This window comes from Thermobia domestica, chromosome 1 (genome assembly GCF_964235325.1).
Source record: "Thermobia domestica chromosome 1, izTheDome1.hap1.1, whole genome shotgun sequence".
NCBI lineage: Eukaryota > Metazoa > Arthropoda > Insecta > Zygentoma > Lepismatidae > Thermobia > Thermobia domestica.
The window spans coordinates 74,096,814-74,124,200 of NC_137454.1; the positions used below are offsets into that span (position 1 = coordinate 74,096,814).

The window sequence follows — 27,387 nt, forward strand, 5'->3', positions numbered from 1 at the left end:
CAAAATATGTTTTCTTCACTTACAATCAAAATTAATAATTTTGTAAGCTTGTCCGTTTCTGGAACGGGATAATTTAACTATAGAACACTACAGACTGAATATAAGGTGGTTGGCATTCTTGTCTATCGATATAACAATGTTGCGATATCTATTGTCATTGAACTAGACAAAAATTGTGACGAGTTCACTAATTCTACTATTAATTAAATTTTGGTGCAATATTGGAAAATATATGATTTGCTTGTCTATTGTAATTAATGATGTAGTCCCACTGCTAGTCTAGGCTACCTTTATCCAGGATTAATTGTGGTTCCTTGATCCTGATGAAGCTGAATTTATAAACTTGTCTTTCTATAGGTGAAGAAGATTTGTGCAAAATGTTTGTTTATTTTATGTTATGCTTGGATTCATTAAGGAATTAAGTGAATATGGAACAAGTAGCAGTTCAAGAAATAAACCCAGAGTAATAACATATTCGTCAAAGTTGGCACGAATAAAGGCAACGAAGTACTGGTAGCATTTCCAAATGCCACGACGTACCACCACTCAGGTACATAAACTTTGGCTTTTAATAGAAAACAGAGCGTTTAAATGCGTACGTTAACATATTAAAAAAGAATTTATTAAAAAAAAACAAGCAAAAGTTTATGAAACGAAACGAATTTATTTTCTAAACAGAACTATGGCACAAAACAGCAACAATAAAACTTCACTTTAAGCAATTTATACTAAAAAGCAATATATATAGTATTATTTGACTGATCTCTCTGGTTTTTCTTTTTTTTTCTCCCTTTTTCTTTCTTTTTCTCTCAATGCTTTGGCAACGCAGTCATAAAGTATTTAGTACATGAAGACATAACACACACATACAATTACTTCAACGTAACCTTATTACCAAACATGGAAATAAAATGATTGTCTTTTTTCCTAAGAACTTTTTCTTCAAAAGGAGATCTATTTCATTAAGTATGTTCATAAATAAAACGAGGAATTTTATACCTTTAATCTACTAATATCACATGAAACTACCACTGTAAAGGAATTTCTCGTCATGTATCGAATGTTCTTGGTATCTCCGTATGTATCCGCAAACCATGCATTTGTTTAATTTCTTCTTTTAGCACCTGCGAAAAAAACAAAAGAATATTTAATTTTATATGTTATAGCAGAGTTTCCCAACTGGTGTGCCGCGAGGAAATCGAAACAAAATTATTAATTCTATAGCAACCAAATTGCAAGACATAGGAAAAAATGTAATTTTTGTATTTCACATTACTATGAATTTCTACCATGGAAAAATTACTGTAATTGTAATATATTATTCTACATCTATTACTGTGTAGCAGACAATATTTCGGCTCGTACATATTTCCATGGTTAGCTGCTATGTTACGCTTCAATTGAGAGTCATACTAATACCGAGAAATGGAAGCACTTGTACGGTATGCGTCAAGTGAACGTTCGTGAACACTCATTCGCAAGTGAATGACAGAACAACACTTTGTTCAACAGGTGGGTTTTGACTTCGACGCATCGCAAGCTGTGTGATTGCAATAATATGGACCGGTTTTGGTTAAAACAGCAAAGTTAAAAGTACAAGACATTTGTTTGTTCGTTCGTTATTTAGTGATCTTCGTTCTTAGTGAAAGATTGGATACAGTTTTCGAAAAAGAAAGCGTATTTTTAAAAATCTGAGTTCTATATTTCATTGCAATTGTTTTCTATTTTAAAAATAGATAAAAAAATAAGCATAATGAATTAGCATAGGGGAAAACCAATGATCGAGTTTTCATCTCTGTGAGAAGGAGATCAGTAATCACAGAAAAAAATTACCATGGCATTTTATATTTGCAAATAATAATAATAATAATAATATCTATGAGTGTTCCACGAGAATTCAAGTTACACCCATAGTGTTCCGCAAGTTGAAAACGGTTGGGAAATGCTGTGTTATAGCCTAGTACACCAATAAAGTTCACTTGTAAAATCTCGAACATGAGTGGTACGATTTTCACTATCTTAGTTGTAATGTCCTCACTACGTCCCGAATCCTTTACTTGCTAACAAATGTTTAACAAGACAGCTTCATATAATAGCGTGTACGATAATAATAATAATAATAAAAACATATACACACTATGATTGGGATTTTACTTCTTAAGGTGTGCAATTCTCCAATACCAAACAACAAAATACATTTCATGAATAAATGCTCTATGAAGATAGCTAAAAATGCAAAATCCAATTTCTGACATACATTACTTTACTTGTGAGTGAATCGTAAAGGCATGCCTTACTATATTCCCACAAGTAGCAGTGTCATGTCTGTATGGCACAATATTTTCCAAATTAACACTGAAGCCGGAAGTGGTGGTAGATTTCTACCACTTCCAGTTTTAGTAGAGATTAGAGTGGAGACGGAATATATTGAAATGAATTAAATCTTTTAAGTTTTACGTCCCACGATTATGCCGACTAGGCTAAAGAAAATGATGGTGATGAGAAATGAATGAAGTGGTGGAATGAAGAAAGTGGGAGGAAATGGGAGAACCCTGAGAAAATCCACGTACACAGCTGTGTTTGTCCATCACAAAGCTCACTTGGTGCGAGCTGGGATCGAACCAAGGCCACCATGCACCAGATATGAACGCCACCGCGGCCCCATGGAATATATTCTTGGAGCGCTTAATTGATTACAGAAAACCGCTTCTCGCTATCTATTACCATTCTTACCATGTAGCGATCACCGTTAAAACAGAAATAGTTGAGCCACTTCCAGTTTGAACAGAAGGTTAAGAGAAATGGTACATTTCTGTTCACAAAAACCTAGAGTGCCTTCCAGACATTAAATCCAAAAAGTTGAAGCTAGCTCCTTATGTCCCTTGGGTCTGCTTACAAAGGAAATATATTTTCTTTTCATTCCGTTATGGAACAACATACATATTCTTTACGAGAAACAGACCACTTGAACATTGCTGCCAAATAAATATACAAGTTGCATACAGAAAACAATCACAAAAATGATAAAAAGAGAAACAGAGGGCAAAAACTGGCATATTGCATAATGTCAGACTCAAGGCTGTAGCGGGTACACCGTCAACGGAACAGTAAGAGAAACAAACGGAGGAAAATCGAAGTCATCCGTTCTTGGTGTAGTGGATAGCACTATGGATTGTGTGTGTCAATGTTTATTTTGGCATGGGATCGAATCCTATCTACAAAAAGCACTTTATTTATTTATTTTTTAAATATGGAACCTGGATTTTATTGATAAGAAGCACCCATATATGAATGTAAGAAATTTATATTAGAGCTATGCAATATAGTGCATTAGAACAATATAAAATAATATTGTGCATTAGAACAATATGCAATATAGTGCATTCATATTAAACAATATCTCAACTCCTTCCACTTTTCTCTCTAATGTGTACTGTTAAACAGAAAGCAAAATGAAAACATGATCATCCAAGGAATTGAATCTTTAGTATTTCGCGCAGGAGGAACCATTGTAAAAAGAAAGTGGCGATTAAATTATACCAATACTAGCAAAAGTGTCCGCTCTGAGCACGGGAAGAATAACGTGCAATAAATATAAAACCGGAAATTTGAATATTGTAGAAATTGTCCCCTTAAGATTCGGAATTTTTGAAAACACAGTGAATCATATATTTTTTATGAACATATTGTGTACCGAAAAGCATACGCCCAACTTAACTAAATCCTCATATTAGGTACTTTCTAATTAATTAAAGAAAGAGAAATTTAAATAATTTAGAAGATTACCCCCTTTTCTTTTTTAGGAGCTGAGTTCTCAAAAACGTTGGAACATGTATTCCCTTACTTTTAATTAAGAGTACACCAAATTTCATACTTCCACCTTGAGCGAATCTTCTGATTGGCTGTTTTCAGAATAAAGAAAGGGCAATTTGGATATTACAGAAATGATCCCCTTTCCACCTCTAGGAGCGGAATTTTTAGAAATACTGAAACACTTACCTAATTCATTATTGTTAAGTGTTTATTTACCGAGTTTCATACCTGCAACTGAACGTGTCATTACATTCAGAATTTCGAGAATAAAGGAAATAAAGGGAAATTTGGATACAGAAATAACTTCCTTAGGAGTAGAATTTTTTGAGACGCTGAAATGTATGACATTTCATTACTTTTAACTGAGAACCTAATGCTGAATTTCCAACTTAAGCAAATTTTTACATTTGGCACTTAAAATATATATATATATATATAGGAACGATAACCCTTTCCTCCTTGGGAGCGGAACTTTCGAAAATGTTGAAACACGTTTTTATACTTTCGAGCAACGGAAGAAAAGAAGAATATGGTAATCGTAAAAATAATAATAATAATAATAATAATAATAATAATAATAATCGAAATTTCAACCCATTTACACACTTTTATGACCCATACATACCGAAAAAGTGATTTTCCGACATCTGCCCATCCGCTCATCTATTCGTTCTGATGTATATTTGCCTAGAGGCCATACCGCTCAGTGTATCGAGACCAAATTTTGAGCTTTGGGATATTATAAGTTTTCGTTTGATATGCAGATTTGAAATATGTAATAATCTGACACTGAGCCATTTGAAGAAAGAAAAAAACTTTATGTTTAGTTCGCAACACTGTTAACCTGGTGGTTTTCAGCTATGATTCGTGACTTCATATCAATTTGTTTTATCACGGAATGAATACCGTGACAGTACACAATACAATTGAAAGTATTCGGAATTTGAAGTACCAACATGTTATGATAGTTTCTTTTTGTAGACTTAACCAAAGCAATTATGTAAATATAAACAAAACTGAAGATTTGCGAGTTTTAATAATTAGGATTTTAATTAGAAATAAAACTTAAACATTTAAATTCTGAATGGCACAGCAAACTTAAACACAAGGTTTGGCAGAGCTTAGAGATACTATTAGGGATGACCTTATGCTGTTCGGTGTAAAAGTTTTGTTGTATCAGAAAGGAACATTACTTTTAGATGATGACTGAATTCTATGTTCAGATTGATGGCTTTTGTCGAGCAAGATACGTAGTTCTGTCTTGCACAAAGTAATTTTGTCCTTCCATCTCGAAAAAAACCTGCAGTCTAATTTTGTTTCTCGCACCTTTTTTTCGGCGCTATCAAAGGGCTTCCCATGCTGGACGAGTCATTACGGATAGGAGCTAGACGAAGAGAGATATTATGGTAGTGAGTAGCAGCTCTACCATTACCACAATGAGGCTGAAGATGATTGACATCGGCAAGGCTCAGAGGTGGACAGGCAGGGAGGGACAGGATATGTCCTCTATGGCTGTTTCACTGCGAGGTGGAATGACCTGGGACACCACCGCTTACTCAGTCCCAAGAAAACAACATGGAAAGAGAAATATTAGGGAATACGACATTACTGTTTCACAGTGGGTCGTCCCAGCATTGGACGGAAACATAGCAGGGCCTCCTCGGTCGTCATCAAACGAAATCCCTGCAGGATAGGAACCTGGAATGTGCGATCGCTGTTACAATGTACAAAACTGGAAAACCTGAAGAAAAAAATGGAACGCATAAAGATAGATATCTTGGGAATCAGTGAAGTTAGGTGGCCTGATGGAGGAGACATGTGGAGCGGGGCCTACAGAATGATTTACTCAGGAGCTGTAAACGGTACAGCAGGAGTCGGTTTTGTCTTGAATAAGAAGATAAGACAGAAAGTTATAGGCAGCTGGAAATACAATGAAAGGATAGTAATGTTGAAGATAGCAACCGAACCGAGGAATATGACGATAATTTAAATATGTATGCCTACATCAGGCTACACAGATGAGGAAGTAGAAGAAATCTATGAGCAAATAGAAGAAGTATTGATGAAAGTTCAAGACCATTAAAATTTATTCATGATTGGTAACTGAAACGCAGTAGTCAGCGAAGGGAAAGAAGAAAATGTAACAGGGAATTTCGGCCTAGGAGAAAGGAACGCGAGAGGTGCACGACTAGTTGAGTTCTGCCAAGGCCATAATCTGACTGTAACAAACTCTCTTCGAACAACTACTAGGAAGATACACATGGACAAGTCCAGTAGACAAAGAAAGATACCAAATAGACTGTATACTGGTCCGACAAGCATTTAGAAATCAAGTAGAGAATAGTAAGAGTTACCCAGGTGCAGACGTTGACTCCGACCATGATTTAGTTTTGATGAAGAGCGAACTCCGACTAAAGAGGAAAAGAGTGGTAGTACCCCCCCCCAAAAAAAAAAAAAAAATTAATGTAAGAAGAGATGAAAACATGAAAAGGGAATTTGTAAATGCGACAGATAAAGAGACGTCTAAGGTAGCTTTAGCAGGTGATGACTCGAAATGGAAAGCCATGAAAGCAGGGATTACAAAAGCTGTTGACGAGCACATAGGAAGAGAAACAAGAACCCAATATTAACCCTGGATAACAGCAGAAATATTGGAAATGATGGAACAAAGAAGACAGTTCAAGATAACAAACAAAGAGGAATACAGAAAGTGTGGAAATCATATCAACAGAGAAGTAAAGAAGGTCGGAGAAAACTGGATAAACAACTTGTGCAAGGAAATTGAGGAAAATATCGTCAAAGGCAATACAGAAACAGCATATAGAAAGGTTAGAAAACAGTTCGAGGAGAAAAAGAAATGCACAGACATTATCATAGACAAGGACGGACAACGCTAATAAAAGAGAAGCAGATAACAAGAAGATGGAAGGAATACATTGAAGAGCTCTACAAAGGAGACAGAGTGAACGAAGAAGAGATAGAAAAGGAAGAAGACGTCGATGAAAATGAATTAGGACCATCAATTTTACAGTGGGAATTTGACAATGCTTTGGAGAAAATGAAACATGGTAAAGCCCCAGGAATAGACCAAATACCAAGGGAAGTGATTAAGAATCTCGGAATAGCAACAAAGAAGAAACCATTTAATCTTATTAATGAAATGCACGTCTCGGGAAAAATACCCAAGAGACTTCGAGAAAAGCATATTGGTCCCTACCCCGAAGAGAAAAGGCGCACGGAAATGCAAAGAACACAGAACGTTAAGTTTGCTTTCTCATGCATCAAAAATACTGTGCAAAATTATCGCACGACGAATGGAAGGGAAAATCGAAGAACGGCTATCGGAGGACCAGTTTGGATATAGGAGAAAAAGGGGATAGAGAGAAAGTTTGTAGATACAGAGAAAGTTTTTGACAACGTAGATTGGAGTATCATGTTCAGAGCGTTGAAGAATCTGAAGGTGGATTACAGTCAGAAGAATAATATACCAACTTTACGGGAACAAGACAGCTGTTATAGGAAGAGATCAGAGGGAAGCAAGAATAAATAAAGGAGTAAGGCAAGGATGTGGATTTTCACCTCTTCTGTGTAACGTCTATACAGAAGAGGCTATGAAAGTATTTTTTGATAGAAACGAGAAAGGCGTAAAAGTAAATGGCTAGGTTTTCAGCACATGAACGTTTGCTGATGACATAGTACTAATAGTGGAGAACGAAGAAAACTTGCAGGAAGCACTTTCAAACTTGAACGACCAACTGGAAAAAACATGCAAAATGAAGATAAATAAGAAGAAAACCAAAGCGATAAGGTGCACAAGAGCAGGACAGGAAGGGGCAAACGTACGGCTAGATGGAGAGAAAATCGAAGACGTTAAGACATTCCCCCATTTAGGAAGTCTAATATTCTCGCACGGAAGAAATGAAAAAGACGTAATTTTCAGAATAGCACAGGCTAAACAAGCATTCAATAGGAAAAAAAAGGACTGCTAACATCAAGAAATGTGTCGTTGGACGTTCGTAAACGATTTATTAAGACCCTAGCATGGAGCGGGGCGCTTTACGATCAGAGACGGGGATACTGAGAAAAGCTGAAATATCCAAGCTGGAAGCATTTGAAATGTGATGTTGGTGCAGAATGCTGCACATATCATGGACCGAAAGGAAAAGGAATGAAGACGTAGTAAAAGAAGCTAATGAAGGACGACAGATCATGAAGATAATAGAAAAAAGAAGAAACAGCATGCTTGGCCACCTTATTTGGTACTCCGATTGGATCACCGTATTGATAGAGGGAAAGACAGAATGAAAACCAGGAAGAGGAAGACCAAAGATAGAATATCTAGATGCAGTTATGAAAAAGTGATGTTATCAAGATATAAAACAGCTCTCCCAATAGAGAGAAAAGTTTTAAAACTTCCATGTTGCCCATCAACCTATGATTGGGGTGAGAAAGAAGAAGCACTTTCATCACTATATTGCTTTAAATATGGAAATATGGGAATTGACGTTCAACAAAACACTTCCCATAACTTCACATGACGCTTGACGTCACACACGATGTCTTTTAGGCAGGTTATCCACCTCTGAGGCGATGTATTTATGAATGTTACTTGTTAAAATTCAACCCGGTAAAAATTCGACGACGGAACAGGAAACGAAAAACAAACTTTTGACTCTTTAAGGAAAACACGGAAGATACAAACCTCAGTAATATTTATTTTCTTTGTTACTGAACACGGAAGCAGTTAATTAATACATTATTCAGCCTTTCTTAATATGTTTGTGGTTAAACAGCATAATAATAGCATAAGCGGAAATAAAGATTTTCCCTTATTAAGGACTTAAAGGATGTTTGCCTTTATGTGCCGAGTTTAATGAATTAGAAAAAAAAGAATAAAGAGAATGTTAGAAAATGCCTTATGAGCCTTGATAATGCATATTTTAATAATAATAATAATAATAATAATAATAATAATAATAATAATAATAATAATAATAATAATAATAATAATAATAATAATAATAATAATAATCAATAGCCTTTCCGCTTTTTCTCAATAATAATAAAGTTTTCTTTTAACCCTTAGATGCATGGAAAATGAGGGTATCGATTAAAATCGACTGTTTTTCAGAAATTTGAAAAAAATTTGAGAAATGCCTTTACACGAAAGAAGAAAATATTGCAGGAATAAAAGTAATCAAATTTGGATTTCCTGTGCCATATGACAAGGGAGATGTGAAGCAAGAAAAACGGTTTGGGGTTCAAGAGACCCCACTTATGCATCCAAGGGTTTTAATGTTGTTTCCAGTGGGGATTGAACCCAAGGGCCATATAGTCAACAATATTATTAATGTTTAACGGGAAAAATCTAAATATACCAATTGAAAATCATTTCAGTGATCATTTCCAGTATGAAAAGACTTTGATTAGGAACAGTCATTATGCTTCTAAATGAACTGGAATTAGCAATTACGCAGTTATAACTTTCCTCGAGTACAAAGCAGGCATTTAGTCACTGACGTTTACTGTCCGAGATACGAACCACGATCCCAGAAGAAGGTCCAGCATGAGAAAAATAACTGAACACAGTGAATAGTACAAAAGTTTCTCACAATCTGAAGGTTGCTTATTCCACACAAGTCTTCCTTGCGAGCTAAGTGAATGAATATTAAATTCCCTTATGTAACAGGAATGCTCCATTTCGATTTATATAATAAAATGCATTCTTTTATATACCGCACCTTCCTTGATTTTCCGTCTGCATACAAGAGACTCGGCTTTCAGATGATTTTGGCAACTTTGTGTCATGCTTATTTGCCTCCTATTAAAATGTCCTTAGTATTAATTATTTTTGCGTAATTTTCTTTTCGCTGGAAAGAGAGGAAAAGACAATTACGTTGATTCTGCACTCTTGTTGCCTAGGAAACACGAAGTAGCATGACAATATAGCTCACTTCTGATTGCGTGACATCATAAACTCTTCTTTGAATTGCCCATACATAAGTTATATCATATATCCTTGAAATGTGTTTGAGGCCTGGAAACGATACTCAGCATCTACCGATGTGCCAGGGCCATGTTTGAAGCTCGCACTACCTTGCGATTCAAGCAACATCAGCCGTGATTTTCATGTACTTGATTGACCTACAGCGCTATATGCCCTCCAGTGAGGAACGTTAAGTTCCACATCTCACAGGTGAACTGCATTCCATGATAACGGCAAGTAATGCGAATTATATTTTCGGTAGAACGGTGAACAAAACTTATGAAACAATAATAAAATGGCAAATAAGGCCAATAATCACAATGAATGGCATTTATTCACGAGTTCTTGTAAAAATAGCAAAATATGATTTTTATGGCATTTTGCATCAACTATTATTATGTTCCGTTCGAAAAACCTGCTGAACTGGGAACAATGCTTTATCATTTAAGATAGGGCACCTTACCAGTGTGGAATTACAACGGTTGGTGCAATTGAAAAATAAATAAATAAATTGAAAACCATCTGTTTCCAACAACTTTTTCCTCTTTCAATTTTCCCGTATTTTCATTCATAACAGAGTTGTCCCTGGACTTTTAATACATTATGTATAATGAATTGATATCTGCGGAAGCTAGGAGAGCAGAGTGTTTCTTTCCTTGCTTCTTTCTTTCGAATGTCTTAAAGAGAAATTAAAACCATGAGAAATTCAACTCTCTATAGACCTTATCGGACATAAAAAGCTAGCTTGATATGTAAGATATTGTTTCTTATTAACAGAATTTACTTTTCTCGAGTAATTAGTTCATGTATCAAATGTTGCTGTGAATATGTACATAATCTTATAAATAGGATAACAAAAATTTGAAGCAATGCTGTCACGTGATCAGCTTGCATAAGAGTTTTGAGATGGCTGATAGTTGGTTCTAAGGTTAATGAATAAATGTACAGTTAACAATCATACAAGGGCTTCAACACTATTCTCTACTACTAAGAAACCACAAAGTAAAACTAAATCTGCGTCACTTTTTAATATAGCTCGCTGCAACACATAGATTTCCAAATAAGATTTCAATCCGTGCTGAAAAAAGAAAATGTCTTTGGTTGCTCCTCCAAGCCAAGCATCTATACCGACAATCAGTGTTCGAAATGAAAAAAAAAAAAAAAAAAAGCAGAGGTGGTATGTTTTATTACGATTTTGACTCGAGATATCGGCTATCTAAATGTTGAAATACACTGAGGATATGTTGCCTAAAAGATTGGATTTCTATTTACATAATGACTGAAAACCACTGGAGAGCTTTTCTTTAGTTACGGGGTGAGGAGAAGGCATGGAGGAACTTTGATCCCTCGCCGACAATTTTCTGAAAAAAGAAATTAAAAATATCCCCTTATGTCGTATTATAGAGAATTATACAAGAAAAGGCTATAAAAAAAAAAAAAAAAAAAAAAAAACCTACGCTTTTATATTAATTTCCCGGAACCCCCACTCGACTGAGAAGTGTTCCAAACCTTCGGAAAAATCGCCCCCACAGCAGACAACTCATAAATCCGCTCACACATATATACGAAAGAAACAATTCAATATGGCACATCAAAATATAAACTAAAGGAACTTCCTTGAAGACACCTCAGTTTGAAAACAAAAGGTAGAAAAAGGATAACAAAAATTGTCGGTTTTGCCAATTTACAAATTATTTTTACATAAGAAATAAAATATTTTTACGTGCTAAGCTATTCGCCAATTACTGTGTATAAAATTGGATTTATTAAAGGTATTTAGCATCTACTCTCCCGTCACGGTATGACTTAGTCACTGAAAAACCAGAGGCGGTATGGCATACCACTGCATACCGTCTCACTTCGACTACTGCCGACAATCATTCCTGAATCCTTGCACAAAGATCATTCAAACTCTTTGAAGATAAGAACAGTTCAAACTTGTTTGATGAAAATTCGGCCACCGCAACTTAGGAGCAGCGAGGAAAGTATTATCATAATGAAAGGCATCCTACTGGCTTAACACTTCACTTGTTTGGGTTTGAGGGCATTACGTAATTTTCCACCAATGTTTGAGAAACAATGCCTAGAGAGTCTTTTCCTGTTGGAGGAAACCATGTAATTTCTTGGACATAAAAAAAAAAAAAAAAAAAAAAAACAGCAGTTGCTCTCGTTTTGTGTCAGCATTCTAGGAGCCCAATTTTTGTAGACATTTTTATTTAATTAAATACGCATTTCCTGTTGAGTGCTCCACGTCTTTGTTATATGCCATACAGTCACATGTTAGACTGACAAAATATACACTTCTGTAATTATTTCTGTGCTAGTCACAGTTGCGATGCGCCAAATTCATGCTCATCTTCACAAGACTGTTATTCATACTTAAAATTCATGATTATGTTTCCACTAGGACACAAGAGATACCTTGTAATATTAGATTTTTAAAGCATATTTTCTTACTGTACGAATCTCTTAGTTTTCCTGTTCTTAGCAATTTGTGACACCTCTTACTGATCAACTTAGATGAAAGAGAAATTTTTCGAATTATGGCTTAACCCTCCGTTGGTAACATATATTATACACCGGTGGATGGTAACATGGGGTTACTGATAACCCAAGACTGTAAGTGCATGTTCTGTTAACATGAAGTATATGTACAATAACAGGAACAGCTGTTCTTGTCTTTCTTGGTGGACCAAATATGTCAGGCTCTACCTTTTTACGATATTGCCTGAATGATTGCTTACTTTACTTTCTGAATCCCATACCTTTATTTACGCTCTGACTCAAACTATACTTCAATATTGTTCTGTTCATTTCTAGAAACACCATCAGTACGACACTCAGAATCTTATTCCAACACAGAAGAAATAGATCTTTCAAAGTTAAGATCGAATACGGTCACAACTGCAATTATATGTAAAAGTGTTCAATGATTTTATTAAAGAAGTTTACGAACGCGAATGGTAACAGGGGTGGCCAGTCACCCCAACACTCTCCAAATGGATGACAGAGTAGTTACTTCCAAAAAATACAAATAAATAAATATAAATACAATAAAACTAAAAAGGAACCTTAAAAATGATAAATAAATAAAAATAAAAATATAATGAACAAAAATATTTAAGTATGCCTGAAACAGCCTTTTATTTTCAACACTAGACCATTGGAGTATGATACGGTTTTTCCATTCCGACAGGATAACTGTGAAAGGGCCTATCTGGTTTGCCGTAAGGACCAGAGTATGTCATGTGATCAAGTCAAAAGTCACGTTGCGTGTTAAATTGCGTCTGGAGATTCCAAATCCAAATGTGAGGTAACCTCCGCGTGTGTCACCCTGGGTAATTCGAAGAAGATGCATATACTTTGTCATTATTATTGATGTTACTCAAACAACTTGACTTTTGACAATGTTCTATCCATATATACCTGACATGCTATACATCGTTTTTAAGCTCTTCATTCTTTGCAATAAGCTCTCAATTAGCCATCTCCTATTATACTTTTTGAGATATGTGGACGACCAGTTTATTCATTGATTTTCTATTGAATTCAATGTATATGTTTCGTGATTTTTGACCATGTCCCATCCATTTTACGACAATTTGCTTTTGAAATATACAATCTACACAGTCTCTTCTAAATTTGAGCTGAATTTCAGCCATCTCCCCCAAAGTCTGTTTACATCATTGCAACTGGATAGGCCCGTAAGCTACTTGCAAGATAAGTTACCAATTACTTCAGTTTATCTCTTCTTTCCTCTCTGGTTGATCGCAGGCGGATATCGCACTAGTCGATCAGAACAAGTTACGAATATTCCTCTAGTTCCTCACAAAATATTCTTTGGTCAGAGTTAAGAAAAAGTTACTAACCCCATGATAATGGAACGTTTCATCGCGCTTCGAAATGCAATGTATTGGAATGTTAGTTTGTCACGGATGTTCTTCTTCGATAGAAGGAAGAAATACTTTCAATACTTCTATGATATTATTAATTGAGGAGATAAAACGAGCTACTGCAAGGAGAATCAATTCAAAATATACCTTGTAGGCTAAAGGACACATAATGAGTAAAGATACATGATCATACAAGAAGTGATTGAATACGAGAAAGGAAGGGAACGGAAAAACTCATAAATATAATGATATATATATATATCATAAACTCGATTAGTTGGAATCGTACCTTCAACCCTTCGCTATTACTACGCTCCTCGGGTAATGTGAAGGAACGTAATCACACCAATCCTGAGATGATCAATACTATAAGAAGGTCATATATATTAATGTGATTAAAGAATGTACGCAAGACTAAAGAGAAATTTATAATTAAAGTATTTATATTATTAATATATACAGCTTTTATCGAATTATATTTAACCTCTAGAAGAAATTAATCTATTAGATAACAAAAATATTATAAATTAGCTGAAAAATGTTTACTTACCTCATTGACTAGCCTATGTTGATTGACAAGAGACATTCCTCTAAATTCTGCCGATACAACTTTGACTTCAAACATTTCGCCACATCCACCTACAAAGTACAACTACGAATCAGTTTTAAGTAACAGCTATGAAATAACGTTTGTAATAAAGAAGTTCTCATAATACTTTCATATTAAAGTTTTTAAAAGGAAATTTCTTCAGACGTATTGAAGGGGGAAAAGATAAAGGGACTGAGTTTTTTTTTTTTTTATTATTATTATTAAGGAAAAGAATCTGAACAAACTCAATTAACACAAGATAATTGACGTACTTTGGTTTAATGATAAGCTCTTCAGCTTCATATTACAGAATGTCTTACAAGTGAACTTCCACGGTATATTTGACCGATACCTTGACAATTTTATGAAGTACTATTCTTCACAATAAAAACACAATACACATACCCAGAAATTTTCTTTCTTAAGAAAATATTTTATTTATTTAGCAACACTTTCTGACATTCGCTCCAAACCGGATTACAATATATAGTGGTTTGCTTCTTACTTACAGCTCTATTCGTACGATAACTGACACAGAAGAGGAAAGTTGTTGTGGAATTCATTCCATTTTACTGATGATAAAAACCACATATTGTAGGCAAAATCTTGTATTTTAGAGACATACACAGTGAATGGCTCTGAACGACCAAGTCTCTAAGTTGACCATTCCTCATCACAACCGGGTTTTAGTGGAATGAAATTATGGCTCCATAAGAATAATGTATTAGACCTTTTCTTTTTAATGTTGACTCCTCTCCTACTGACCAGCGACCACCGATTTATGTTTGGAAAGAGTATTTGTACAGTCTTTTAAGACTTTTAACCACTTTACTATAAAGATGAGTAAACTCTAGGAAACACAAAAATGTTTGGTGTGCTGTTGAATTTAGAGAAAGAGTTATGCCCTCATATATACAAGAAAATTCTGATGCGAACTTCTAAAAGATCTCAAAAACAACCACAAACTTTTTTTTTAATGAAATAAAGCCCATCAATGAAAAACAAACAAAATAGCAATTGCATTATCCATTCTTTTCTCCCTTAAATATTGATTTAGTTGACATATGGTTTGTGGATCATTCCGTGAATCTCAGAGTTTGACGAAGAAAAAACATATACGTATATGTATTGCCCAATGTTTTTTTTTTTTTTTTTTTCTATCTGGATCAATAACTGTAAAGTACAACCTTAAGAATTTACATTAATACTATGCATATTTGCCGTATGTGCAAACTTGGTTTTTCTTAATAAAAATACAGTAAAAGGTACAACAGAGAAGTTTATAAGTGCATGGCCTCCTTCCCTTACCACCTCTTAAATAATACAAAGTACTAATCACTCAGGCCTCTCGTATTTGAATTTTAATGCCTTGCTTCAAAATCCTTAAGAGGACTACCTCTCTACTTATTCTGTTTTAGTTGAAAATTTTGAGAGGTTATTCTAAAGAGATTTCACTGTATGTTCAACATACCTATTAGAGAGTAACCAAACGAAAACATATTATTTAAAGTTTTAAACAAATGCCAATATCATATAAATGTACTAAAAACTTTCAAAATTTTAAATGAACTATTTGTGTCTATAAATCATGTCACTACCTGAACATGCATATCTATATTGTTACATTTTGAAGAAAGTATTCTTTGTTATTGTCAAAATGAAATCTTTCAGCTTAATGTCCCACGATTATGCCCATTAAGCTAAGGGGGACGAATGCTTAAGGGAAGTGAATGATGGTGAAGAATTGGTGGAATGAGAATATGTGAGGAAACAGGAGTACCAGACAAAACCCACGTACACGAGCTTGTCCACCACAAACTTACTTGGCCGAGGATAGAACCAGGGACCCCACACAACAAAGATAGGCGCTCTACCACCAGGCCACCATGTCTCCCTGTTGTTGTCAAGAATAGTTCAGCCCCATGCTAAAATTGTGATTCTTTGTTCTTGCCAAAGAGTTCCTGGCTCTTAAATGAATAATATTCTCCTTTCTTTAGGTAATCACCCTCTTAAAAAAGACTATTCTGTTAAAATAAAAGTGTAGTAATGGTTACCTAACTTTTGTGACATGCTATGTAGGTCTAATGGTTGTATGTCAATGTAAAGGTTCCATACTTTCTTGACTTTGGCATTCATGCAGGTGATCTCGACAGCAAACTGCCTCAGCTTCTTTATTTCCCTAGATCATTTTGGGTACTCATCTTAAAGGTGAGTGAATCTCAGGGTCACATACGAGGAGAAAACGATAGAAAAAAAATCCCGCCGTCACCACAGATCGAACCCGAGCAGTTAGCAATTAAACGTCTTACTGACTTCGCTATCGCAGCTCTCATTAAGATATAACAAGTTGAGGTGAATTGAACTTGACAAGCTCCTGGCGTACAAAGCTGTAGAACATAGCGCCTGTTCCTGACCGAGGTAGCCACCAAATATAGCGATCTTTATCTATTTGGCCACCACATTTCGTTTCGATTCGGCCAATAGTTACCGGGAAATAAAGTACCACATACAAGTCGAGCTAAGCCTGTTCCTGGCCAAGCTCGGCACTAAATATAGTGAACTTTATTGCTTAGGCTATGAGCTACTTGTCCACTAAATTTGGTTTAGATCCGGCCAGTAGTTAACGAGAAATAAAGTAGCACGTACACACACATATAATATATACACCTACCTGAAGTGAAACTATAAGTTCTCGTGTGGTTATAACGGGTGGATGATGGAATCACGGAAAAACAGCTCAGGGGTCTTCAACGCGTGGCCTGTGCCCTTTTGAAAAATTAAGTCTTAACATGAAAACCTTATTACATAAAAATAGAAAATGAAATCTTTGAGTTTTACGTCCCACGCTTATGCCGATTAGGCTAAAGGAGACGGTGAAGATGAGAAATGAATGAAATGGTGGAATGAAGAAAGTCAGAGGAAAGGGGAGAACCCCGAGAAAACCCACGAATACCACAAGGTCCACACGGCGAGAAGTGGGATCGAACCAGGGACCCCAAGCACCGGAGTTGAACGCTCTACCACTGAGCCACCACGCCCCCAAAATAAAAATAGATGCCAGCATCTTACAGTTTCAAATAGAGTAAATGAAAGTCGTACAAGTAATGCTAATACGTCTCTAGTCGAGGATAAGGGTTACGGTGTCTCAGCGGCAGAGTATCCAACTCTGGTGTGAAGAATTTATGGTTCTACCCCACGTCATATGAGTTTGTGGCGGACAACACAGTATTCGTGGATTTTCTCGTCGTCCTTCCATTTCGTCTCACATTCTCATTTCACCATTATTAATTTTATTAATCAGTTGTCTCTTGAGGGAATACTCGTGCGATACTAAACTAGAAAATTCATTTCATTTTTTCATAGAGACTGAAATAGACAATGAATCGTACTGAAAGAGACCATTAGGCAATCAAGATGTCCGAAACAATTTTCAGATCGCCACAAATGGCTGCAGTACCATTACTAGTATAACTTCCATTTACTCTGGTTGTAAATAGATCTGTCAGGGTTGCCCATGAGGCAAGATTTGAGGTTGTCTCGTCTCGGAAAGTGTTTCTGTTGGAAGAATCGTCTCATCTTATGGGCAGCCCTTAATACCGTGGGATAGCATAGTGGCCCACTACCATCACTGGAACTGTTAATGTAGACCGCACTGCCTGGTGGGTGAAGACCCCTGTCTGAACGGTTCGAGATTAATTTTGGAACATAATTATCACCGACCTCGAACTGGTTTTTATCGTGTCAATTTGATTAAAATGCGTATCCTTTGGGGAGGAGGAGTATATAATTCATGCGAAAAATTGAATATCTAAAGAACCCACAAAGTTAAGAAGATGGAACTCTATAAATAAATTCCTCATTATAAATAAACGGACACGTGTTCTCGAGTTTTTGAAAATTCCCGTTTAAAGGAGATGAAAGGAACATTATATATATATATATATATATATATATATATATATATATATATATATATTTCGCCATATTGAAAGAAATGCTATCTGATGTTTGTGATCGCTTCGAATAGTTTGAAATGAACTTTGGAACACGGCATTTCGATTAAAGGGCTTATCGTAAGTGGGTAAGCAGGGGTTTACAATTTTACGAGGGTGATTTAGAAAGTTAATGCCTCCAAGCCCACTACCTGGCCAATAGTACTACAAACATTCTGAACTGTTTACCATTAATGCATCGATGTTTAAGCTATGGAATGCCACTTGTTTCACTTCCTATCTCTTCTTGTTTCAGAGAATGGAGCAATCCATGGCATCCATTGAAACAGCGGGCTGTCATTGAATTTCTGACTGTGGAACGTTGTGCGTTCAGGAACATTCATCGCCGGCGACGAGTTGTGGATACATCACGACCCGGAAACGAAGCGTCAATCGATGAAGTACCGCCACACGTTCTCTCCTCCGCCAAAAAGGTTCGAAGTTGTCCCATCTGCTGGCAAAGTGTTGTTGACATTCTGCCTCATCCTGTCTATAATCCGGATCTTGCGCCCTGCGACTTTTGGCTCTTCCCTAAACTTAAAAATCACCTCAAGAGTCTTCATCCCGGCGAAATTAAAATACCGCTAACTTTACAGTAATTATGTGATATATTCAAATAGATAAAAAGATAATTGAAATGTGGAACAAGAGCGCCCTAGACAATATTATTGTACATGAGAAACCGTTATCATGACTCACTTATCTGGTTTCGATGTCGAGCCATTTTGAAAATCGGCATTTATTTTCGCGTTTCTAAACAGCTAAAAACGGAAAGCCGCTAGGTGACTTGTGATAACGGTACCTCACGCAAAATAATATTGTCTAGTGCGCTCTTGTTCCATATTTCAATTATATTTTATCTATTTGAAGATATCACATAATTACTGTAAAATTAGCGGCATTTTAATTTCGCCGGGATGAAGACTCTTAAGAGCCAACGCTACAGTTGTGACGCGGAGGTGGAAACAGCAGCTCGGCAAAGGTGTCGACAGCAGCTACCACAATTCTTCGCCAATGGCATGAAAAACCTTGTTTCGCGTTGGCGCAAGTGTGTTGCCCGTAACAGGGGTTATGTTGGAAAAAAAAACGGACCATTTGTAACTGACATTGCAAGCTTTCCACTGATACATGTATCGGTGTTACCTGTCAAACACAAATAAAGGTATTACCTTGGATGCATTACTTTCTGAATCACCCTCGTATGCTAAAAATAAATAATCTAACGGATTTTTATCATTACATTTTCACTGAAATGCGAATTCTAAGGGGGAAGGGGCTCAAATACTTTCCATGAATTTATTTTCCCTATGCGAAGAACAGACATTTTAGCTAGTACAAACATGAAATATAAAGGGATTGCATTAAAAAATCTGCTTTTCTTACCAGACATATCGACGACATCAATTGTCTTTGCTGCTGGAAATTTAGTCTCCAAAAGCATTTTTAGTCTCTTCTCCGTGGCAGTTGCTAATCGCGTTGTGCATAGCCTCAACTGTGAACATAACTTTAACATTGGTAAAATATTAGTACTAATAAAAGAGACAGAATTCCTAATTATTTTCAAAAGTATTCACTAATGTATAGTCAAAAGTCTCATTACACTATTGATTTTTCAGAATTTTTCAAATGAAAGACTCTGTGTTTATATAAAACTTTGTTTATTGGATTTGTTTTAGAAAGTTAACATTGTTTATACAAGAATAGGAAAATTCAAAGTCTTGTTGACATCGAGACAAATTTATCGAGGAAAGATGCTTGGCAATAAACAGACTAACTACTGAACACACAACTAACATCACGCTTTGTTTGATTACGCATAGTTTCAACGAACAATTGTATATGTGCTATTCAATTGTGTCGTAATATGGGCAAAATTGCTCGCAAATCTTGACACGCGATCTTACTGTTTTTATCCCAGTGAACCAGTTGTATAATGTGAAGAACATGCAAATACTATAAAGTGCGGAAGAGAAACTGTTAACTAGGAATCGAAACACGAGCTCCAGGGTTATTTTGAGGGAAGAGAGTCATTCTCTGCGAAAAACCGCTGTGATCAGGCAAAGAAGTGCGTCAGACTCCTGAACATAGTCACAAAGTTGTGTAAATATTAAACGGAAACGCACTGATCGTCCAAAAATTATTTTTCTCACGGACAATTTCACTGGAAAAACAAGCAAACAGAACAGACGTTAACAGTTCCGGAAGAAACAATAGAACTATGGAAGAGCCATTTCCAACTGGTATTAAATAGAACAGTGGACGGGCACCTTCAGATCTGTAGCCTTGAGGATAGGATTGCGGTAAAGACCATTCCTTCAAGCAGGTAACATTAGAAAAAGATATTCCTGGGCCATTAAAAAAATAGATAAATAAAACAAAAAGTCGAACGACTAACCTAACAATGGACGAAGGCACAGTGAACCAATGAATCTAAATTCCAACTTTTCTTCTTCCAATACTACAAGTTTGTGCGTTGTTGTCCCAAAGAGTGTTTTCATCCCGACCGTATAATACCTATAGCAAAGCACGAGAAGGTAGCGTCATTGTTTGGGGATGCTTTATAGACTACCAAGTTGATATCTTAGTCCGAATTAATGAAATAATGGACAAAAAGTGGTGTTTCAAAATATTTAACTGAGGCATGGAAATCCATCAGGAAATCGTATTTGAGGCAGTAACTTTGTACTACAACAGGATTACTGTCCCAAACATTCTTCCAAGCTATGCAGTAATTATCTGCAATGTAAAGAAGACGCTTGCATCACTAACAAATGGAATGGTCGTCATAGCCACCGGATTTGTTACCCACCGAGCTCTTGTAACAAGATAAACTTGACACGACAGGTCGTAAATAGATGCCAACGAATACTGCAAGTGTTTGAAAGGCTCTTCAACGCAACTGAGTTACATAGCTTCACAAAAGCTGGCGAAATTAATCAAACAAACGCGTGGAATATGTAAATACCTATAGCTAAGGCTAAGGGTCGGGATTTCATTGAACGCAAATATATTCAATAAATTTCCCTCAGTGGAAACAGGACCATATGTTTTAATTTCTTTATATGAGCAATGATGTTTATTTTACAGAACAAGCCCAACTGAGTTTTGTATGGATACTTATTTTATTGGGGGGAAGGGGGGAGGGGGAGAGGATTATGAAAAATCAGTAGTGCGCTCAGACTTCTAACAATGACCTAATTAGAATGCCATTTCACAAATAAATCAGTCATTGTTAAAATATTTCGTATTGGATGCTATCACTCTACTTTGGTCAGTCACATTGTCAGTCAGTTTAAACTGCATCGATCTGCGTTAATTATTATTAGTTGAAATAAGCTTTTCTAATTTTTTTCTGACAATATTTCAAGACGAAGACCTTTTACTAATGGCTGGTAGAAATACAAAATTTCAACAAAATATTTAAGAAAATGTAACATGAACATATAGACTAATTACATATGTCATTGAAAATGAGAGGAACCAACAAATTTTCACCCTTCAAATTTTCATCAGTTAACATGCTAATTATTAAAATTACTTAGAAAAGTAATATGATGTCGTATGTCAGATAATCGTAACAAAAATTGAGTGTCCATGTAAGCATTAAAATAGTAACCCAAATGCAACCATTTCAGCGACTAGTTTCCGCCGTCTTCAGTACATATCCCTTTAAAATAATTTACGATTCTTTGTGAAAGTACATTTATTGACCCACTTCCTTCACTGTACTTATAATGTATTAAGGTATTTCAAGAATTATTGTTAAATAACTAGTCGGTACTCTTTAACTTCACTTTTGAGTATAGGTAATGCGAAAACGATGATTTAAAAGATAGGAGAAAATATTGGGAGTTGAAAGAGGAAGCTGAAGATCGACAAAAGTGGAAGAAACATTTCCAGCCCAAATCTAAAATTGAAAACAAAAATTCTCATTAGTCCCAGGACCTGCCGAAAGGCAGAATAAATAATAATAATAATAATAATAATAATAATAATAATAATAATAATAATAATAATAATAATAATAATAATAATAATAATAATAATAATAATGCGAAAACAACACAGGTTAAAAGTCAGTAAACTTGAAAGCAATGAATCAATGTATGCATAATAACACACTAACTTATATAAAGGAACAAATACTGGTTATTATTTTCAACATCAAAGGTTATTATTTTTCTACTACATTATTTCGCAAAATCCACTACTTCCTTATTCATGTAGATCTCCGCATTACTTCTTCAACTGTTTCTTGATTAATTTCTCTTTTTTAAATTTGTGTTAACTTTAACAGGTCGAAATTTGGTAGATAGTATGACTTTTTTCTGTAAATAAGCGAACAGTGGGATTTGAGAAATATACTGTACAATAGAAAACAACAATCCTTGAAGCACTACACAGACAACAATATTTGTTTTTCTATGCTAAAAGCAATGTTTTAATAAAAAAACTAATTTACTTCTACGGATGTTCATTTTCTTCGAGTCTAAATAGTCTAAAGGTAACCTGAATTTAGCATAGATTACTACCAAGAAAATTTTACAGAATACTACAAGAACCATAGACATATTTCTACAGTGAAGGGGATTGATCGAAATATTAGTTCTCCAAGTAATGTACATTTTTTACGGTATATGTACGGAAAATGGCGATAATTTATCGCAGAAACATTTGCGTTCGGACTACTATTTGGATGCTTTGGTGAATATTAAATCCTTGTTATGATCATGCTCACTACTGCTTGACTGTCAGTTGGTCAGTGAAAATTTTTAATTTGTAGCTCAGTAGTTACGCCATGAAATCACTTTATTTATTTATTTATTTTTAATATTTCTGTTTCCCGCTAATTACACAGTAAAACCACATTACAGCATTGCTTTCATGTGCTGTACATATAAGCAACTAATTGTTACTTACATGTTAGACTAGGAAAAGAAATCATACAAAAACAATAGAGAAAAATTCTAACAATAGTCTCAAAGTATCATCTTAATTAGATAACGCCAAAAGCTCTTATTTCAAAATAATATTTTAATGCATGATCCTCAAAGGGTTAAGAAAATATTTAGAGTATAAATTCGATTTAAAGGATGGAAGTATAGCATTCTTTAAATACGGTACTGAAAGAATAACGTATCTTTAACAATATAATAACTTGTAAATGCTCTAGGTTGCATATTTAAACATAGGAAAGAACTCACCTCCCATCCGTTTCTACTGTATCCCTGTTAAAACTCCGTAATTTCAATATTTCTTTTCGCGCTGGGACCATGAATGTAAACACTCCTACCGCTAACAGGAAGAAATTACCGAGACATTATGTTGCGTTTGGTCCTTTAATAAAAAAAACTTTCCGAGTATTCAAAACAAAAATAACACAAAGGTTTGAGAAAGTGTGAAAGTAGTTTCTTACAAAGATTTGTCTTGTTAAGAGACACTTTCACCTCTTACCTTATGAGTAACATCTTTCACTGCATACACTTTTCTCTCTTATGTACAGAACTCGTTTACCTGTCCGGTGTTATAAGTAATTACTTTATTAATAAGGAAAGAGGACAAGCCCTATCAGCATCTTGAATTACAAAATATCGGATTACAGGATTCACGATATTTCTCTTTTCCACAGTATCGAAAACTTGAGACTTCGTTTCACCCTCGTTTGGTTTGGATTTCTTACGAGAGGGTAAACCCGAAAACCATTTTATAGTATTAGTACTCATGAAATGTTGATGTTAAATATATATTAATAAATAGAAAATGCGTGTGAACGCCGCAACTTCACACCGGCGCGCTTGCGAGGAGAACTTACGGCATTCTTTTGGCTATCCCGTAAGCACGCTCTCACTGTAGGATCAGCGTGGGGCCAATGGAAATGGGAGTACAAGAAAACTATTCTCGTCAATAGAAACACATGGCCGCAGAAAAAAAAAAAAAATGGAACTAAAAGAAACAACCTATTGAATAAAAAGATAGACTCCACCAGCCCACAAGAGAACACAGGGCATTACTCTAGCACACGGTTCTACCAAATTTTGATACAATTCTTACATTTTCAAGTTAGGTTGAGAGCTTTTTATTTCTTTTAGCAGAGTATGCACTAAATGAGGAGATTTATTACTACTTGCAGATTGACTTCAGGAAGGCTCAGCATAAATGCAGTGTGGACGTATAGCATAAAAAATAAAGTGCATGAACACGAACCAACTTGTACTAGATGACACTAAAAAGCGCGAATACTATGTAACCGAGTCAGGACAGGAGCGCAGCAAGGGCCCCAGACAGTAACGAGGGGTGCGTCCGTAGGGAGTAGGCGCGGCAGGGACGGGGAATATACTGATAAACGAGGACAGTGGAAGAACACACAGATACAATATTTTCACTATCACTCAAAACTGATTTCAGTATGCTGTGCACTGACAGTAATTACTTATATTCACATTCTCATTCCTTCACAAATAAGGCTTCACATCGTATTTTACCTACAAATTTTCTATTTAGTGGAACCATCTGCTCGAGTGAACCCGAACAAAGTGTGCGGATTGTTTTATCTTTTTGTGCTTTTATTATTATTATTTTTTTTTTTTACTTTATTTATTTTTTATATTTTCAAAGACTTGGACACCGGACAACATATCTGCGGAGTGATTGTTCATTCCTAACTAACATTGTCTAAACAACGTACCACACCTTTGGGGCTCCACTACAGCGAACTGGTAGCATTCGCACTTTTTAATGACAACCTAGAAACTTAGATTTAGTTTTTTGTACATTTTAAATTGGTTTAAGCAATGGAGAGACCAACGGCACCAATTATTATTATAGGTTATAGTGAATATTGGGTCCGCTCACACGCAGTGGATGGACTTGAAAACTTCCTTAATGAAAAATCTCTCGTCAAGACTTGAGATTAAGTATAATGAAAGAAGATCTTTAATGACTGTTCTTGCCAAACTATTATTCCTCTATACGCTTTATTATGTTTGCTAAAAGTTATGACTAATATATTCTTTTGGGTGTGGATTGATTGTACGGATCCATAGATTTGTAAAATTTACAGAAAAAATTTGTAATAGTATTTGGATGGCATTTAGTATCTCGCCCAACTCTTTTCATGGCTCTAGAACAGAGTACCTTGCTTCTGTCTAAAGTGTGATAAAGGTAGAAAACAACAAGGCCTGCGGAACTTCTAACTCCTTGTCGCTTGCTCAGCTATATTTTGTCAAGTAAGTAACACTGGATATCTTACATGTGGAAGATTGAGGGGGAAACTAAATGTCAGCCTAGTATTTTAATACAGTAATGTGTAATCAAAATGTGGTGTATTCTTACCTGTGAGATAAGTATGTACGTGAAAAGTCGAACATTAATGAAAGTCGAACCTAATATGCTCGCATTCACCCATAAGGTAAGTAGTAATGAATGCACAATTTCTAAAATTTACACAATTAATTAGTAATAATGTTGTAATCGACCAGTATGTGAATAATCAAAGTACGTTGTGTTTTTAAATCCGACTCGAATCTGTAGGTTAAAAAAAATATCGAAATGTAACATGCTCCACACACATTCTCCTTCACGTCCCCATTGAGCACAGTGTATAAAGTAAAGAAAGGTGATTCACCGTATACGAAGGTGAAGTGTTAAGCGGAACCATTCAAGTGTTCGATAAGTTCTTACATATTTCTGAAGTTGTTACAAATCATCAACACGAAAGAGTGCTAAGATGTGGAGAATAGTAGAAATTTTTTTTTTTTTTAGATTTCTAAGTAAAAGTATAGGTCAATGTTCCGTTAAGGGGGTCCAGTGTCTTTGACACCACTTCTTTCTATTGATTTTCGTTTGATTACATAATATAACATTATATTAGGTTATTGAAGGTCAGGCTGGGTTAGGTTAGGTCACGTTAGGATAGGTTAGGTTAGCTTAAGGGGGTCCAGTGTAGTTTTGGACCCCCTTAACGGAACATGGACCAAAGTATAAATGAAGGAATTAACCACATAATTTCTATGGTGAAAGCAACGGGTTTTACAATCCTCGTTAACGCGTATACCCACATCGTTGACGCGCCTGCTTCTCGTTAACGCTCCCTACGGACGCACATCCTCGGTAGTCCTGCTACGCTTCTGCTCTGACTCGGTTATATAGCATTGGTGCTTTATAGCGGCCACCTAGCACATGTTGGTTGGAGTTTTGGTGCAAGACATCTTAAAGTGAATCTGCACCGCGGAATGCAAGTGCACGCCTCCAAAGGATCCGTACAATCAAACTGCACGTTCTTTTGCAAAGATTGTTGTTTCTTACGATTAAAATTATTTAAACATTTTTAGTACAAGGTTTAAACTTAGCAAAAATTTATGAAGTACAACTTACAGATAATGACGGACTTTTCAGACACTGGTAACCTATTCGACGAAGCATCACTGTTAGTTCTGAGTGTATTCAGTGCTACTTTCTCAATCACTGATCACCCAATTACAATAACTAATTTTAACTTAATACACTTATTTCTTATAATTTACCCTTAATATTTTGATCGCAATTCGCTGTTCACGTTTATTTACACTGTTACCAAGTAACGCCATAATATAAAACCAAAAGAAAATCTTCGCATTAAAATATCGATGAACATGAACAAGTTTGGTCAATATGAATTTAATCTATGTGAAACGACAAATAGTCAATCATAAAGTTTATGTTTAGTATCTTTAATTCAATAAATATAATATAAAGAAACAGGTTTATCACGGGGTTCCCTCTACATTATCATTCATGAGGATTTGAAGCTGCACAAGGTGTGTGCACAATGGGTGCCTCATGACCTCACTGTTGCAAAGAAACAAATGCGTGTGGAGTTTTGCCAGCAGTTGATGCAACAGTACAGTGAAAATCCAACCGAGTTCTTTGAGCGTCTGGTCACCGTCGAGAAAACTTGGTTTCTCTACGAGACTCCAGAAAAGAAACGCCAGTCCATGGAATGGAGGCATACTGGAAGCCCTCGTCCCAAGAAGGCACGGACGGGACTATTCATGCGGAAACAAATGGCGACCGTTTTCTGGGATCAGGAAGGGATACTGCTGGTGGAATGGCTCCCTGCCAATACATCTGTCGACA

At 35.7% G+C, this 27,387-nt stretch overlaps 1 protein-coding gene across 1 annotated transcript; it reads right to left on the reverse strand.

Moving 5' to 3' along the window:
• Nucleotides 1-644: 644 nt before the first annotated feature.
• On the reverse strand, nt 645-26,860 carry LOC145686165 (bolA-like protein 3). Its single transcript, XM_081759178.1, has 4 exons — nt 26,647-26,860; nt 19,657-19,777; nt 14,243-14,331; nt 645-1,124 (listed from the first exon to the last, which is right to left on the reverse strand). The coding sequence occupies exons 1-4, from the start codon at nt 26,692-26,694 to the stop codon at nt 1,050-1,052; spliced, it is 333 nt and encodes a 110-aa protein (XP_081615304.1). The 5' UTR covers nt 26,695-26,860; the 3' UTR covers nt 645-1,049.
• Between the last annotated feature and the right edge of the window lie 527 nt (nt 26,861-27,387).